Source organism: Taeniopygia guttata, chromosome 7 (genome assembly GCF_048771995.1).
Source record: "Taeniopygia guttata chromosome 7, bTaeGut7.mat, whole genome shotgun sequence".
In the NCBI taxonomy this organism is placed as follows: Eukaryota; Metazoa; Chordata; class Aves; order Passeriformes; family Estrildidae; genus Taeniopygia; species Taeniopygia guttata.
In genome coordinates, this window is record NC_133032.1 from 12,530,336 (window position 1) to 12,549,522 (window position 19,187).

Genomic DNA, 19,187 nt, shown 5'->3' on the forward strand with positions numbered 1-19,187 from the left:
GAATGAAGCTATTTAGGAACTCTTCATTACTTTTGTATCATCAGGGAATTTTCAAAATCTGTTTGTGAGGTAATTTCAAAGGTAAATGTTCTGGCCCAGCAGAAATTCTAATTTTATAGAATAGCATCATCCCTACCATCCTTTAAATCAGCCATTGTAATCACCATTGTCATCTGTTTTGTCCTACAGCAGAGCAGTCACAGATAGCTTTTCATAGGCAGATCTTTATAAGTTGAGTTGAAAGCAATTTAATTTTGGCAAAATGGCTGCTTTCATTGTATACAGGACACTGAACCTCTTGTGTAGGACCTTTTCACCATGTTGTGATTGATTTTACATCTATTGAAAACAAGTCTGGTCTCTGCCATTTGTTTACCCTTGTATTCTCTCTTTATGCTTTGGTATGCATTTTTAATTAGATACACTCCAGTTCTTTCACCACTAGCTAACACTTTTATTTGGGAAGCAGTCTTTACTAGCCCTGCAAATATCCACTGTTCTTTGCAATGTCAAGTCCTTTTCTCACCTTGCTTTGACTTGGTTATCACTTATATCACAAGTAATTCATCCATCTGTTAACTGCTCCAATTCACATTACTTGGCTTTATTTTAAAGATCTTAACAATGGTCAATGGTCTCATCTGGCAGCTGGTTTCTTGTAAAAAATGTGCCTTTCCCAAGTGACATTCTTGCGAGGATCAAAATATTCACTGAATGGGTTTTTATCTAGCAGTTTACAGGTCCCTCAGGCTCTCCATAGAACATATTGTATATACCCAGTGCTTTGGGCATAGCAATGTGGAGGACTTCACCTTCTTCAATTTTATTTCACTCTTCTCCAGCTTTCTGCTGTGTTATCTTTACACATTTTTGGTTAATTCTAGTAAAAAAATATTATCTGTATCATGCATTTACTTGATTGTCTAAGTTTTCATCCAGAGTGTGCCTTTAAAGCAAAACTCAAAGCAGCAAAGCAAAGTTTGGGAGTGCCAGAAGTAGATGATCTCATTGAAAAATGGCAGAGCAGAAACAAGTTTCACGCAATTTGGGTGTAAATGGGCATTCATCCATGGGACAGAAGTAGAGCTATCCAAAGCAGAAAATACTAACAGAAATGTATCATGCCAATTTAGCCCCACACATTTACTCCTTCTAGTCTACACTACTCCATAACACAGATATAATCACAGAAATAATTTAAATTATCTTTGTTGGTTGGCTCTCACTACCTGAAATTGGTGAAAAGCATTGTACCAATTGTGCAGGACTTCTATAAAAGTAATGTTTTAGTTATTTCAATTAGAAAGGTCTTAACTACTAAAGGAAGTATAAAATTAATTTTTTATTGTGTCACAAATAAGGGAAAAATCTCCCACTGAAAAAAGGGGAGAAAAAAAAAAATAGTAGTATTATTCCATCCCACAGCAATCCAGAAAAAACCCACAGTATGTCCACTTTACATACCACCTTTCTCTTAATTTACAGTTTTCAATTTACAGTCTTCTACACAGTTATTTAAATAAACTGTCTCTCACAGAGTAGCACCTTTGCAATTGCCAGGGACACAAACCCACTTCTCTGTTTCCTCATAAAAATTTTCCATAGACACCCCCAACACAAGCATTTCCAGCAAGACTGATTTTTTTCTTGGCCTTATCTTCTCCAGATGGTTTGTAGATAGCTCTCACAACTCAGCCATCACTTTAAATAGACTTAAAAGGACAAAAGTCCAGTTTCCTTCAGGACTGCATGTGAAACTTGTGGCTAGTAAAATTTCCAATATAAACAAGATATTTTGGCACAAACTGGAGGGGGGCTCGGGCTGTTTATGGCTCGCAGTAAGGAATGTTTGCTTTCTTAATATCCTCTTCTTTCTTAACTGGGATGGATTATATCCAAATACATTGTTACCATTCTTCTCACTCAAACTGACTTTATACTTGTCATACTTTAATGGGCAGGTCTGTGCTCTGAAAGAGATGCAAATAGTTTTGTTTGCAAGTTTTCAATAATCATATGTTTCATGATTAATGAAGCCTCTTTTGAGCTTCTAACAGCCTTCTGCAGCTGATTGTAGAATTGTTGAGGAGTCTAAAAAAAGTAATATCACTCATATACTATCTTTAACTAATCCTGTAAAATTTTATTCATTGTTTGTGACAAGAGTTGCTATTACTCTGCATGCAGCAAGGAGTTGATCAAGCATTGTACAAGCTGTTGAGGATGTCACAGAGGTCACCATCAGGACTTCTAATGGAGTGAGCGCTTGCCAAGGATAACAGAAGAAACCATTTCCCCATTTACAGGTTTGCCAAGACAGAGTTCCAGTCCATTCCCAGGGTGAAAGGCTGCAGTTTAAAACACTACTATTCCTTCATTACTTTTTCAGTGTATGACTACCAGATATAATTCTAAATCAATCATCAATCAATCAATCAATCAATCAAATAGTGTAATTCTGACTCTATTACCCTCTCACAAAGATGATGTCAGCTCTTGTACTCCTTGATGTATAGCCATTTCCCATGCTTAGTTCTACATGTTTAACCATAAAAACAAAAATATCCATAACTCCAGTGTTTTATTCAACCCACAGTGCATCAGGTATTCTAACACCAGGCTTTCTGAAACTATATCTTATGTTGGGTTTGCTTGGGGTTTTTGGTGTTGATAATTTTGGTTTTTTTAAACCAAATATTATAACTCAGTCCTGGAGAATTCCTCCTGTCCTAGCACAAACAGCACTCTCTACATAAATGATTTGCCAGAAAATTGTATCCAATCTCTCAGTGCATTCTTCATGTTCTACATGCCATTCTTAAATTTTGCCACTTAGCCATGTAAAATCGAATTAGTTAATTACGGAGCCTCAGCAATATTGCTGCTTTAATCCAATCACAAACAGATTCAAAGGGAAAATATACCAGGAATTAGGAAAGAAATTATGTGATCTCTAGCAAGTCTGATCTCTGTTGACCACTTCACTACAAACCAGGAAAAATGTAAGGGTCCAATCAAAGCTAGTTTTTATCATTTACAAAAGCCATCCAAGTAATAAAAATGGGAACAAACCTTGAATATTTTCTTGTACTGCATTACTGCAAATCAATAAATAAAATCTCCTCTAGATTAGCACTGGTTAGACCAAAACAATGAGAGATTCATGTGAGAGAGTGCCCTTCAGATTAAATGACAATTTGGAAGTGTTTAACAACATATGGTCTCTTTTCTTTGACATATACGATTAAGAATATATCTTTTTATATAAAAATATAAAATACCATCTGTCATAAGTTCCAACCATGATACTTCTTCTATATATCCAATTAATTCACTATACTTTCCAGTGTAAATATTTCTCCTATTTTCTCATTTTTTCTTTTTCTGTAACTATATTTATTTATAAAATTTCAATAAATGTATATATTTAAAAAGTCAATACTATGACTTGAAATGTAATTAGGAATAACAATGAAAGTCTGTTTCACTTTTTATTTCAAAGAAGGGCCAAATCTTCAAATGGATTGAAATGCCATTGCTCATTTAAGTCAGTGAGTATAGGCATATTATAAAGATTTAACAATGTTGTTTTTCCTTATTATACACATTAAACCAGAGAAATGCTCACTTTTCACAAATAAATATTTCTTTCTTTTTTCAGAAATGCAGGGTACCTTAAAGACACATGACTGCAGAGTGAGAACCCAAACATCATGGGTGTTTCTCAAGGTGTCAGAATTCCAGTGAACATGGAGGAATAAATGGATTGCTCTCAAAATCATGGCAAAACCCAGGAAAATACATAACACATTTCAATTCACTGAACTGATATTTTGCCTCATTAATTTAATCCAAAAGAAAAATCTTTGACCACATAATTATTATAATGACTTCTGACATGCACAAGCCTCAAAATATAGTCTCAAGAATATAGGAGCTAAGTTTTGCCAGGTTAAAACAGGAAGGACCATAACAGCCTGTTTGCAGCAGGGTGCAAGATTTCTTCTGTTTGAGACAAGCATACCCAGATAAACATATACATACAGACAGACACACATAGGCTTTACTCTTTGTTTCTAAGTAATTTGGCTGTGGGTGTACCAATAAATTACACTAATAGGTTTTGCATTAGTAATGTGAGAAAGAAATTACTGACCCACAATTTAAAACACATTTTAAACCTTTAGCTTTTAAAGAATCTTTTGGAAATTTTGACTCTTGAGATTCCCTCAGCCTAGCCCGCAAACAAAATGGAAGAGAAAATTATTTTGCTTTTCAAAAACGTTGCCTCTCTTGAAAAGCAGAATACCATATAATGGTAATTCCCTTTCTCTTTCTCATGATTAATTTTATACTTTATGATATAACAAACTAAGATTTCTGTGTCTGCTGCAGTGTTGTGGAAGTGGTGACTATAGCTGTCTGAGGTTATTCCCATGTAATTTACAATTTAGTACCTTTTCACCTGCTTCCATGTAGCTGGTCTGTGAGCAGAAAATGCTGATCATCTTCTAATATTACATTCTTGGTCTTTAAAGGAGCTTTCAAATAAACCATGGTGCTCTTGGTCATTCATGGTAGAAACTCTGTATGGAATCCTAATAAACTGCTTGTATAGGTTCTTAAGTTATCCCAATACTTTCTAAAATACTTGCAGTATTTCAGTAACTATGTTAAATAAACTTCTAAGAATTCTTATTGTGTTAGCCATAATAAGTTCATAAGGGGTACTGACATCCCTAACTTGCTCATGTGCTGTCCAGTAATGTACTCCTTTGGCCTTGTGTTTTCCTCTTTTAATTTACAACAGAGTTTGTGCTCCAGGGTTAACATAAAGGTTAACAGAAATTCCAAATTGCTTCTCTGTTTGCACCAGAAAAGTTAGCATCATTCATCAGCATGCATGCTTTTATGTTATTATGTCCCTATTATTTTTGTTTGGCCACAATGCCTATGTTTTTCCATTTCTGTTTGTTCTGGTTTTACACATATGGTCACTCATATTTCTTTTCTCTAAATCCTCGCATTTTCTGTAATACTGTTTTAGAGACGAATGCATGTTCCTATTACGGCAATCATTCTTGTGTTGATTTGATGACTCAGTTCCTCTGCCATGCTATCGTGTCGTTGTTTCAGCACTGATGCGATCCGGTACAAAGGGACAGAGCTAAGCCACAGCACTTCACAGCACAGCCCTTTGCGGCGCTCCATCTCGGCCCGCTCCTCCCGGAGGCCGCGCCCCTCGGAGGCCTCCACTCCCCGAAGCTCCTCCCCGCCGGCCGCGGGGCCGGAAGCCGCCGCCGTGTGCCCTGTGAACCGGGAAGGGCTCGGTTTGAATGAGATCCGGCTGATTCACCGCGGCCCGGGCGGCTCCGGCCCAGGTGAGGGCCCGGCCGCCGCCGCGCCAGGCTGCTGAGGCGCTGCGCGGCCTCTGCGCGGCCGCGGCCGGGGAGTCGGCCCGAGCGCCGGGCAGGGCGGGGCGGCCGGAGCGGGACGGGGCGGGGCGGGTCTGCCGAGCGGCACCGGCCCGGGCGGGGAGCGCCCTGGGCCCCTGGCCTTTCCGCTGGGAAGTCCGGGCGCTTCGGGACTCCGGGGTCAGCTGCGAACGGGCCGGGGAGAGGCGGCGAGAGGGGCCGAGGAGGGCGCGGGGCGGGGGCCCCGCCGCTGGAGCCGGACGGGTCTCGGCGCCGCACGGGCCCCAGGGCCCGGCCGCCTCCGCCCGGCCCGCAGCGGCCGCCCTCGTTGGGCAGCGCCGGGCCGGGTTCGTGCTGCGGGCAGCGGCGTCTCTGTGCCCCGTCAGGGGCGCCTCACGGACGGCAGCGCTGCTGCTCCCGGACTGCGGCATTGCCGCCATCCCCGGCGGTGCAGCCAAGTTAGAGGGGCACGGGGAGAAGTGAAGGCAAAACACTGGCTGGGATACCTGAAGGGGAAGGACGCAGAATTAAGTAGAAAAGGAGAGATAATAAAAAAATCAATAGCGCTATTTCTAGTATGCACCCGACTTAAGTAATATTTCTGTAACAAATTTGTGTTGGATACTTGTAAGCAGTGTGCTGGCGTCATGTCTTAAAGTTGTAGTTGTTTTCAGTATACTGTGGAAAAACAGAAAACCAACAGGGGCTGAGATTTGCTTTTTAAATAGAAGTTTTATGTAAATATATCTCAAAGCTATATAGAACTGAAATGGTACTAGGCAAGATGAAAAGTCTGACAGATTTGTGTTCATGTTAAAGCTGTCAGCCCTGGGAGTCCAAGATGTCCTGTATGCCTCAGGTAGGGAGTAAACTTGGAAGAAGATTCTGTGGAGCAGAGCATTCACAGAATTCACAGCATTCGTGACCATATTGAAACAGTGAAAAATATCTGTTTGTGAAGAAATTCAGAAATTGGCTAGCATATGAATTGCTTCTGAATCACTTAGCATGACTTTGAGCAACAGGGTTTAGCCTGTAGGTTAATGGGAAATGTTGTGTTCCATCATCTGTTGTAACATGCCATTTCAGTGATATTAATGAGAAAACTATGATTTAGAACATTATAAGTTAGAGAATACTTTAAAAATAGTATTAAATAATACCAATATATAAATTAGTTTGCCAACTTTCTTGGAAGTGACTCACTCCCGTCAAAAATTATGGAGCATGAACTAATGGTACATGTAGGTACCTTGTAACATCTAGGTTGATGGGAAGGGGCGGGTGTTAAGGACCCTTTGCATAATAGAGAACTGGTGTGATGAGTACTCGCTGGACTACTGCATAGTTCCACAATAGTTGTGTGTCTGCTTGCCTTTCTGCAGATTTCAGAGACGGCCATTACTTCATGTACTACATAAAATTAAAATTAATTCTGTTGGTTTCTATGGTGGTGCAGCTTGATAATGAATCTTTGCTTATCTGTGAGTGTACTTCAGTAGCTTTAAAGTAGTATATTTGAATCTGTATTAATGAAGTAACTCCAGCTCAGCAATGAATGTGGTAGAATTAGATTTGCTGTACTTCTGGAAGTCAGAAATCAGAGTCTGGGAAGCTGACCTGCAAACCACCTAGTCCAGCTCGGGTCTATTGAGATTCAGGTCTACGTGATCCAGAAAAAGGGTCTGGGTTTACAGATCTGAGCATGTTATGGAAGCAAGAGTCATGTAACTCTGGACTTGCACTACTGAGACTGCATTCATGCATGACATGACTAAACTCTAGCTTTAATGAACAGATTACTTAGAATTGATGGTAATATATATATTTTCTTTTCGTACAAAATGTATAGGAAGATAGACTAGCCAACCCCCTCCCCCACCTTTTCACATGTGAAGTCTGTGTTCAGGTTTGATGACTTTAACTGCAGTTGAGTTTTTTTCTTGGCAAAATAATGCTTTTCTGCAATTTCTGAGCTGATTTACCTCTTTAGCTATTTATCATCCCTAGTGAAGCTGAAATGGTTGCACTTCCACCAAAAACCTTAAGCCACTTTTGAGCACTGTTAATAAAATTGTTGATCATCTGCTGCATGTAACTCCTCTACAGGAGATGTAGAAGTGCTTGTACAAAGCTTGTTATGTAGTCTCAGGCGGAGAAACTGGGTTACCAAAGATGAAATTATTTGCATCAAATCCCTCAGTGTACAAATTGAAAATAAATTGCTTTCACCTTTGTGTAGCCTGATACTCCCTCCACTAATAGGGCAGTTTAGTAGCCATTGTTTTCTATGTATGTCAAAACTGATTTTGAAATTTATTCTCTACTAACTCAAAAGTTGCCAAACCAGGAGAACTCTCTTTCATTGGGGGATCACATCATGGAGTGTTAATGCTAGATAAAAACAGTGCACTGTAGTGTGAAACTCATGTGTCTCATGCAAGGACATAGAGTAATTTAAGACTGTTTCAAGTTGATTTCAAAATACATGCTGCAACATGCCAAGTATAAACACAGTAGCTATTGGTTTATACCTATATGTGTATACACATTGGTGCATAATCCTTTTATATAACATCATCCCTCTACTACCTAAGAAAAAATGTTTTCATTATTAAAAGTCAGAATTTAAATGACTTGAAAATACCAATGAACGACTGAGTGGTGAACCAGAGCTCTCCAAATGGGCAAGTCTTTCCAATTATTGCAGTTACCTAACAGTAGTATTAGAAGCAAATATTAGGCATGGGTTTTAAAATTTATGTTTTCAGATCAGTTTTGAGATTCTCTCATTGCATTATTACTCTCATTGCATTATTACTATCAACTACTTTTCCCTTTTGAGGTGAGAACAATTAAATTAAAATTGCAGTAATGGAAGTTTGGATTTTTAAATAACATCCTATGACCAAACTTATTTTAGTTATGGTGTTTCCAATCATGAACATACATACACAGAGAAGCTATTTAATTCTTTTTTTTAAGCTATTAGTGACCATATTGATTTCAGTGATGACTGCATGTCATCCAAATCCTGCAATGCACCAAAATGCAAGTTTATTATGATAACTGTCCTTCTGTATTTTTTCTGATACAGAACTATTTGATACATTTACTTCCTTAAAGTTATGCTTTAAACAGAGGCTGTTAACTCTTCCTTGCAGACAGAAGGAAACAATCAAAATAACTTTTGCCAACTTTGGAAGGAAAAGAGGTGAGATTTACAGTGAACTGTTAGTTTACTTTTCTGGCTTTTATTTATATGTATATATAATGTAAATGTATGTGTGTGTATGCAAATATAGGGAAAAAACCAACAGAGAAGTTGCTAATCAGCCCAGCTTTTTGCATTTTGTAGCAGAGGTAATATTTTCAGCTGTAGGTTACCTTTTGTGCCTCACTGGGGAACAGACCAAGCTCACAGAGATTTGTTTCATTGTAGTAAGTGGGGAAGGGAATGCAAGACCACTGGGTGGTCAGGTGGCTAAAGGTGAATAAGTCAAGCCCAGCTGAAGAAGTAGCTGCAATTCTGTTATAGCCTGTGCTAGTGGCTTTTGTGGTCTCTCCTGGATAATTTCTTTCTGCAAAGCTGGCAGAAGCATAGTAACTTTCCATTCAACTTGTTAGTGATTTCCACCCCAGCCTGTCTGCACTGAGAAACTCTGACTTGTTCTTTCTCTTCCACTTTCTGGGAAGGTGAACACCTCTTCCTTTGCTCTTGTATTACTTTGAGATAAGCTTCAGAAGGGTCTCTGTTAAATTGCCTCAGTTACTAAAAACAAAACAAACCCCTTCCCCCCGCAAACAAAAACGCAAAACCAACCCCCAAAACCCACAGACATTCTTTGAGCAGCTTTAGCTTAAAGAATGATTTGACAGAAATGTCTTCTGGAGCCTGTATTAGTGTTACAAGCAATCAGCTTTTCCAAGACCTCTTTTTCTGTTATGCCAAGACAACTATTTCTGGGATGCAGTGTGAAGCCTCTCATAGAAGTGAACAGGGTTACACCCAGTGTTTTTGATAGCCTCTCAGTTTGCTGCAGGGCTGCACAAATGGCTGTCCTGGCAGTACTGAGAAAGCAGCATCAAGTTGGTGAGCAGCAGCAGCTTCCTCATTGCTCCTTATGTTAACACTGACATTGAAAAAAAGTCTATCAAATCACAGCCACAGATCATTTCACAGATCTGTTTCAAAACACTGCTCTACAAATGATTGAGTGGATGCAATTAATGGGCAGTGTTCTCAGAGAGGAGGATAACATGAATTTTAACTCCTAAATTGAACGTGAAGCAGCCTTTCTCTACCTGAATTCAGGCAAACATAAAGATCTTTGTGACTTTTCTGGTCACACCAACCGCTCTTGCAGAAATAAACAGGAAAGCTTTCTGTTTCTGCAGACTGCTCTTGCCCTTGGTGCTTTGGGTATCTTAGCTACATCAAGAGCTTCTAAAATAGTAAAAAAAAAGACTACGGTTTCAGTTTCTAACAGCATTTAAAATGATAAATTAGCTTTAAATTATTTTAATGAATTATTAAAATATTTTAAGAATTTAATATTAAAAAATATTGTGAAAATTGGAAGCTTCTTGCAGTATTGGTATATGGATACTTGAGCAAGACATGGCATGTACCACTCCAAGGAATTGTATGGTAAAAGGGGAAAAAAAGCCCAGTAAACATTCTTTGGGTTATTCTTCAATAGTGCCTTGTCCTTTTGCAGCTCATCAATATAACATTTCTTTTTTATATGTGCCATGGTTTCTAAATTTTACTGGGTTTCTGCCTTTCTCCTTGTTATTTCCTTCTACAGGAAAGAGACCTACTGGTGTCATCTTTACAGTCAAAAAGTGGAAGCTGCTGCCAAGTTTGTTCTGTGAGCACCTCTTGCTGAGCACCAGGTTAGAAATGTATCATTGCTTTATTTGTAAAGGTTAAAATTAGCTTCACTAATGTCTAAAAATCTCCCTATTTTAACCTGTTTTAAGGTTTACAAAAACATTGTTTGAGAAATAGAATTTATTACTGAAATAATATTTAGATGGATTAACAAAAATTAAAATCTGTTTTGGTGAATGTATTTCATAAACTTAAATTTTTCAGATGTTTATATATCTCAGTAAACAAGCATGTTTAGGTCCATATAGACTATAGCCTACTAAAGCATATTCAGTTACAAACAGGCAAGTAAAGCATTAGCTGCCAAAACTGTAACCAGAATCATGTCATGGAGCTAGTGAAATAATTTGCAGTGAATCTAGAGATTTTCTGTCTGTGCTGCTCTCTTGAAAGTCTGAATATCTCAGTTCAATGACTATTCTGTGAGAAATATTAGGTGTCTGTAATACAGTGAGATTTTGCTGTAAAGTTATGCTGATAAGTAGTCAGTTTGTTTAACACTTTAGTGTAATCCAACTCCGATATGCCAAAATATATGGCTTTTATAAATGATCTACTATACTGTTGGGTTAGAAACTGGAATGAACTCTGCAAATAAAAAAATAATTAATACGAGCTATTGCTTTTCACTTGTGTTATAGGATTTGTTATTTATTTATTATTTCTTAAATGTACATAGGTAATGTACTGCATCAGTTTATGGAAGTTGCAGTAGTTGACAGAACTGCCAGGGTTATCAGAAACTAAAAGTTTCTTAAAATAAACGAACAACCATTATGGATTAAAATAATAGTTTTAGTAGCTTAAATATACTTCTCAGTTACTCTTCAGCCCTCTTTAGTGTCACAGAAGATGAATCATTGTTGGTTTCAATGGAGGAGTACCTACCACAGAGGGGTAACATGAGCTGTAGTTGGCGTTAATTTGTGGTAACATTGTGACTGTTTTATTGAAGCCATTTAACATATGCTTACGTAATATCTTTAAACAGCAACTTAACCTTTCCAAGGAAATCCTCCAACTTGATTTGAAATTTATTGTAGTTCAAGATAGAAAAGCATGTACACTGTATGCAGCTTTTGCCTCTAAAAAAGAAGCTTGGTGTCAATGACTTACTGAAGAAATGAAGCATAACCCCTAAACCTTTAATAAACTAATTTTTAATTTATGTTGTGCCAGTGGAGCTTTAAGAAAGTACTTACTGCTAGGTGAGGCTGCACTTGTTGGATTTGCAGGTTCTACAGAATCAAGAGGGTGAATTATATTAAACTTATAGCCTGATAGTTCACTGAACTGGGAAAGTGAACTTAGCAAGTAGGACAGGTATTCCTGATCAATATATCTTGGCTATTGTTATGACGTTATTAAGGTATGAAGTAAAATGCTGCTTCTTTATGTGTTTAGAAGTTTAAACTATTTGTTTTAACCTTAGACTGAAATAAGGCTTTTTAGTCATTAGCCAGTAAAAAAATCTAGCAAATACCAGAAGAAATTATGAAAATGATGGTGACATTCACCTTCAGCATGAAGATTTTTTCATATACAAATCAAATATATTTTTCAATTTTTTCACATAATTATTTCAAAAGAAGGCTATTAAATTAGTATTGTTAATGTAATCTGAGATCATGTATATAATTCTCTTATGTGTAATGTGACATCTGCTTGGAGGATGAATGTATTTTGGAAATCATACTTGGTGTTCTCAATTGCTTTCAAAGCCTAAACAGGCTTTGTTGGGTTGTATTAAACTTGTCCAATTAAGACCATAATTTTTGATGCTGTGCTTTGTATCTTCTCTTTCACAAACAAAATAAGCCAGTAAAATTTTCTGATTTCTGTAAGCCTTGGAAATTGCTTGATTTGATGAAAACAGCTGTTTAAAATTTAATATTCAGGCTTTTTTTTCCCCCATTTTATCCATAAGTTTAGTTGTATAGAGCTAAGTTGAAAAAGCCAAGTAAGCATGGTAAAGTTCTGTTAAAGCTGGGGCAGAACCTGTATCTGGGTATCCACCATGAAATTGTAGATGTCTTTCCAACAACAGAAAGTGAAGAAACTGTAGAGAAAAAACAGCAGTGTAATTTTTTTGGTTGGATGCCTTAGCAGCCTTTTTTCCTGGGGATCACCCCTTCAAAGTTACAAGACACAAAAACTGATGCCTTTTTTTTTTTTTTTAAAGGAAGACATTTCATTGATTGGAATAATCTTGTGCTAAAGCAATGGCACATGCAAGAATGTATTAAATGACTGTACTGTCACTAGTCTTCTAACTATATACACATTAAATGTTTACTTTACAGTATTTCTTTTGGTATAATGAGTTCATTAAAAAAAAGCTTTTGATGCTAATTCAGAGATCCATAATCTGCTTAGTGTCTTTCACATGTAGTTTTGATGATAACTGACAAGCTGTAAGTTAATTAGCACGGAACTTACTAATGAGGATGCTAAAATCCTTACTTTATGATTTTTATTGATGATTTCTGAGCAAACGAAAGTAAATTCAATTGTATATCTAATAAGTTTTAGGAACTTTCTGGCTGTAGGTACTTATCATAAGCAAAAAAAATCCCCCAATTATTTGAATGATGGGAAAGTTTTGAGAAGTTTGACAAGAGTGTTTGTCTTCAGAAATGGGGATAACCCAAAACCAAAGCAATAAAGCAAAGTCTGTTAATTAGCATGGAAGACAGCTTCTTGAATTAATATGTGGTGTTAATTAACAGGAAGTCTGATGTTGTGTTGTAATTACCACCAATATTTTTGACATACTGAGTGACTGAAGGTGAATTATATAGATAACAATTTAGTAAACATTTCAAGCTTGGGAACATTTTTCCTTTGTTTCTGTTTTTCTAGAAATATGGATAGACTTCTGCGACTGGGAGGAGGTATGCCTGGGCTGGGACAGGTTAGTATATAGCTTATCAATCTTTTCTTTAAAATTAATAAATTCTGGAGTACTTCTTCTATTATACTATTATATTTCAAAACAGCATCAAAAAACAGAGTTCATAGTAATAATCTTTGACTCAAGAGATTTTATATGTGTATGCATATCTTTGTTGAAACCTGACTTTTTTTTTTTGTAAATATGAATACATGTGTTGGCACTAAGTTTACAGAATGTTTATAAACCCTTCTTTTTGTGTCTGAGCATTTAAAAATTTGTATTGAAAAGTATTGGAATCACATAATTAAAAAAAACCAGTTTACAATAATAAGGAATTTCAGAACATGAAGGATAGTCTAAATGGGCAAGCATATCCACTGCTCTTTCATAAATTACATATTTCAGTTCTTGGATCAGATTGTGAATGGGGCATTATAAGATACTGAACTATATGTAAATTCCAAGAGGTAATTTGAATTGAGTTTATCAGTTGTGGGTAGTTGTAGCTATCTGTATGTGTCTTTTATTGTGTCTCTTGTTGATTGTTCTCACTTCTGTAACTACTCACAGCAAGAATGCCTCCCTGGCAGCTGTCCTGTTCCAGTGAGAGATCTATTCACCTAGTATAGCTTCTCCTACCTCTACAGCAAGTCCTAGTGCTTTTTACCTTGATCAGTTGACATGGCCAGCAGTCTTCAAAAATAAAATCAAGCTGATCTTGTTACATTGTGCCGATTACTTTGTATACAGGGGAAAAAATAATTAGAAACTTCTTTGTTTGAGGTCTGTAGGAAGACTTATTTCCTTAAGGAATGTGGTCCAGTGTAATTTCCTTTGTAGTCCTTTCCTTTGGTTGGCTGAAGTAGCTGGCCTTTCTCTTTCATCATCTGCCTCCTGGTCTCTTTCTAAGTCAAGAATCCAGACTCTTGTTCTGGAGGAATCGGTTCTGTATGTCTTGGGCTTCAGGATGTGTGGCCAGGGTTTCTTCTGGGATGGTTGAAATTGCTAAACCCCAAACTTCTTTTGGTTCTGAATAGTGTGTTTGTGTCCAGTATAACTACAGGAGTAGTTTAATACTGAAGCATTTGGTGAAATATTCTAGGCTGATCTGCAGACTCTAGATGTTTTGCCAAATAAGCTGTAACTTTTGGTGCATAATTTTTTCCCCCTTTTTATAGCTAAAATTCTATTCACGTTCTCTTAGTGAATCTTCAAGCCGCCCTCAGTTATTTTTAGTTTCACTTTCTTAAACAGTTATTTCTCTTGTTCCTCTGAGCTGCCAGCCTGCTTCATGACTCTTCATTTTTTTAACATCTGTGCAGTCTAATCTCTCAAGCTTTCACTTCTTAGTCCTCTCTGAACTTGACGCTTATCAAAGCTGTTTTTCAAATTTACAGTTAACTCTCTGCTGTTTTCTAAATTTTTCATCTTTAACTTGAAGCTTGCTAGAAGATTGTGGCAGACAATAGAACATAGCATTCAGAGGAAGCTTGCTGAACTCCTCTGGTACCTTTGGCCTGCAAAGCTGCTCTGTGTTTGTTTAAATATGGAATTGTCTCTTAAATAAATTGATGAGTATATGTTGGATTAAAAAACGACATAAAGCTGAATTGCTCTTTACTCAAGTTGCTGCTTGCACTGGATATCTTGACTACATTTATAGTCTTTTGGTTTATTGAATCAGCAGGAAGGCTTTTCAAATAAAATATTTTTATGTCCTTAAAATAGTGTGTTTCAAAGGACCTTGAAAGGTCACTTATATTCTGAATATCAATTAATGATAATTGAGATTGAGAGATAATCCAGAGTGAATCAGATGTCTTTGAGATAGAAGAGAGAAGGAAGATATTTCTTGGATATATTTTGTCATGCTAGAAAGCAAAATTATTACAAATTGTTTGCACTAGACTTGTTTAAGCAACAGAAGCTTTTTGTTCTTATTGCTGTGTTACAGCTGTTCTAAATGTTGAACATAGTGAAAACATCTGACTGAGCCATTCTTGCCAACATAAGAATCATCTGTATATATAGTCTGGTAGCAAAAGAGGCATTTTCAAAGTAATTTTATCACATAGTTTGGAGATTGCTTTTTCTTGTAGCTTGGGGTCTGCTTAGCAAGAGGACTGCATCACATAAAGTTTGCTAAGAGTCTGTTTGATTTGCTTTGTAACTGATGTTAAAGTAGTGGCAGATGCTTGGTCAGCACAGTTCCTGTTTGATCTCTGCCAAGGCATTTTTTCTCAGTGACCTGCTTTAGCTTCTTCAGCAGCAGTCACTTGGCTCTTTCCCCTTGGCAAAATTACCTGTTCTGGTTATTGTCTCATTTAGGTTTGCTTGGTTTTCTTAATTTCCAAACTCAGATATGTTGTCCCAAATGCACTTTAAATTAATGTGTTTGCAATATGCTTTTCAAGTCTTTTGGTGTAGTGTATTACACTTGAGATCTGCTGTCACTGAATTTGTGGTTCCCTTTCCTTACTTCTTGTTCCTTCAGGATGCTATTGAGTGACTGATTTGCCTTCAGGTGTCCAGAGGTGGTCAGTGCTAAATCCCATCTACCTTAAGGCTGTCTTCAAATGGCTAATAAATCTTTAAGGAAGTAATCTTAAAGTGATACTTCAACAATAAACTTTCCTTCCAGTAGCATGTGGATTAGAAATCTTAAAGCATTTCTTCTCTTTTAATCATAGGTGGACAAAGGGCTGTCTTAGTAGGGCAGGAGGGGGACAAAAGAGGAGAAGGGAAGAGAATCTTGCAACTTTTGGCATCACATAAGCCATTCACGGTGTTTTCTGACAATACACGTGGTCATTAACTGTGTGTTCTTTTTATGGCAAGGTAGCTGTGTTTAGTTTTGAACTTGATGCCAGAGGTGTGACCTCTTTTGGAACACTGCTTTGTGCAGAAATTGTGTCTTACATGACTAGTGTTGTACCTGGTCCATAAGTTTGTTTTGTCTTGAATTTATATTCTTGTGATAAATGCATAAGATGAGTGAATGATTGAATAAGTGAGTGAATGAATGAATAAATGAAGCCTTTTAGAAAAGACATAAAAGGTTGAAAGGGTTGTGATGTCCCAAAGAAAATCTTATTGCTTCAGTTTCGCTCCCGTAGTTCATGGGAATTAAGATTTTGGCAATGCCTTGTTCATCTTCACTTATATAGTCTCCTTTCTCTCTCCTTCTGCCCCTTGTTGTGTTGGGTTTTTCTACTTGTCTTCTTTTCCTGATTAATTCTTTTCTGTTTGTCCCTCTGGAATACTGCCTACCAAAGAATTTCACTAGTGGTTTAAGTACTTTGATCTGCATTGTACATTTGCTGCAGGCAAATGAACAGGTTTGTGGGGTACGTAAAAGCATTCTGCTTATCTAGCAGGCAGGAATTTGGAGCAACACTCCTTCATTTTGTATGCTGAACTATTGTTTGCTGGTGAAATCAGTTCCACATATGCCTCTATTAGGCAATCCCACTGCAAAGGGTGTGAGCAAATTACATGCATTTGTAGCCAAGCTTTTCTCTCCATCACTTACAGACTAGTAATTCAAGTTAAGCAAGTTCTTCTCCATACTAGCACATGCTGTCTGTTTTTCTGAATCCAGATGTAATAGAAAGCAGTGAAATAGTGATACTTTTAAAAGAGGTTTTTAAAGTAATTTTTCATTGCTTGATAGATTTTTGAAAGTGTTTATTTACACTGCTTTGTTAGTGCAGACAACTGTTCTAGTACAATAAATGAAAAATAAAACTGATTCTGTATTTTTGAATTAATATATTTGATGACAGAGGGGAAGGGGAAAAATTCCAAGGGGAAGGGGAAAAATTCCAATGGGAAGGGAGGGGGAGACAGAGAACTGACCTGGGTCTCATAAGGAGTGTTTACACCTTGACTTGGAATATAGAAAAAGAAGTACAGATAGCTATTTTATTTGAATCATGGACTTGCCAATTAGCCATCAAGTGCTTCCATCTGTGAAATAGTTGATCAGATGGGTTAGCTGGGATGTTTCCAGATTAGGGCATTGTAAATGGCACTTGAAAACTGTCACTTTGATTAGGAGGTTTCAAATACTGCACTGCTTGGTGCTGTGGAACCTTTTTCTCCTCATAGGAACTTGGCTTTTTTAGAACATGTTCTTCCTATTTAGTAAATCTGTGGCACCATGGGAACTTGGGAGACCTGCTGCTGATCTAAGGTTCTGCTTCATGTGTTAATCTACTCAGGGTGGTTATTGGAGGACAGCACAGTGCACTCTTTTGTGGGGCTTCCAAAGAGGAGCTGATGGTCTGGCAGACAGAGGAGGGTCAAGCTCTGTGTAGATCATTCCTAATTAACAATTAGATGCAAATTTCCTTGAGTTACTTCATTAAGCTGGTGTGTCATTTGAAATACATGACTTTTTCTTGCATCTTACGTATTTTCTATATAAACAAAAACATCCACCAACAATAAAAAACCTCAAACCCAAAACAAACCCAGACATCCCCATCCCTTCTCTCCAAAAAAAAAACCCAAAACAATAAAACAACCCAAGAATATGCCAACAACTCAAACAGGAAAAACTGCAACACCTTAACATCTTACTAAAAATTATTTTGGTTCATTGATTCTTGAAACAGCTTCTGTTTTAAAGTGTGTAAATGTGTTGTCTTTAAGTACCTTTTTCATTGTAAAGCTGTAGAGTGTTCTGGTAGCTCAGTATCTGTTTAGCTGTATGACTTTCTCCTTTCTGTGTCTCCTGGTTATGTATGCTTTATGTGGTTTGAATTGTGGTAGTGCACTGTTGTCTGCTTCTCATACGTATTTTGAAACTTCAAATGCACCTTTTGAGAATATTTTGCCAGAGAAGTAAATCTGAATTATAGCTCTTTAAATTGTGCATAGTTCCTGTGCCATTGCTTCTGAGACAATTTCCAGCAAAGTTCTGAAGTACAAAGAATGTTACTATAATGTAATTCCCAGCAGATGAGATGGTGTACAATTTGGGTGGGTTATTCCAGTTTTACTTTTTTTCCCTGGAAGCTGTCAACCCATTTAAGGAATAAAAAAATTTCTCAATGACAAATATTTTTCATCCATTAAAAATATCCAACATGAAAACCCCTAGAAAGTTCAGAAGACTTAATTGCCTGCATTATCTTCCATAGAAACTCTCAACATCAGTTTTTATGTACAAAATATGTGGGTTCTTTTTAAGGAGAAGAAAACCACCTTAGAGATAATAAACTCTGCTGTTTCACTTACTTTCACTGTCTGGGGTGAATGTTTTACTCCAATGCTAGTGTTTTAGAACAGGGCTGTTCAATGAAAACTTCATATCAAATTTAGGGTCCAGGTGTGGCCTGGGTCTGGTTTTGCTGGAGCAAAAGTTTGAAAGTTGCTGGGAGTGGCATACATTTGAAGTACAGTTGACTCATTGTAATGTGATGGTCTCTTAAGGAGCTAATTGGGAGAGGAAAAGAGAAACCTGCTAGAATTGGTTTAGGAGCAGTCATAATTTTACTTAAACCCTGTGTGTAATTTGTTTTATAAAGGCTGTCTTAAAGTAGGATGGCTGCACTACAGACATGTCCTACATATTAATCACAAACATACATAAAACTAAAACTAAAAAAGCTAGTGGATTGTGTCCGAGCATCACTTTCCTCTGATCTGCTATTTTACTCTGGAAAACATTTTTAGCTGCCTCTTCTTGGCCTCAGATCATAAACTTCCGTATTTCTAATAATTAGGCAATTAGATTCTCTCTCCTCAATCTAATTGCCAGTGTAGTCCAGCTGACTTTTGACTTCTCCAAAAGAGACAAAGGAGCTTGGACAAGGAAATGAGTCATAATGTAGCCATAATGAGAAAGAACATAGGAAAGAAAGGGTAAAGAAGAGATATCTTTGTGCATTTTGCCATGTCCCTATTCACTTTTAGTGTTCCTTTTTGCGAGCAGGAAACAAGAGCGATCAATTTAATTTTTTTCTCTTGGAAA

The 19,187-nt window shown here is 37.2% G+C and overlaps 1 protein-coding gene across 3 annotated transcripts in view; it reads left to right on the forward strand.

Moving 5' to 3' along the window:
* Window positions 1-5,098: 5,098 nt before the first annotated feature.
* The window catches only part of PSMD14 (proteasome 26S subunit, non-ATPase 14), a 46,430-nt gene continuing 32,341 nt past the window's right edge, over window positions 5,099-19,187 (forward strand). The window contains exons 1-5 of one of the 3 annotated variants that reach the window (XM_072931581.1): window positions 5,420-5,594; window positions 6,234-6,273; window positions 8,579-8,628; window positions 10,226-10,313; window positions 13,174-13,225. In XM_072931581.1, the coding sequence (XP_072787682.1) occupies window positions 13,178-13,225 (48 nt within the window). In that variant the 5' untranslated portion in view covers window positions 5,420-5,594; window positions 6,234-6,273; window positions 8,579-8,628; window positions 10,226-10,313; window positions 13,174-13,177. 3 annotated transcript variants of the gene reach the window in all.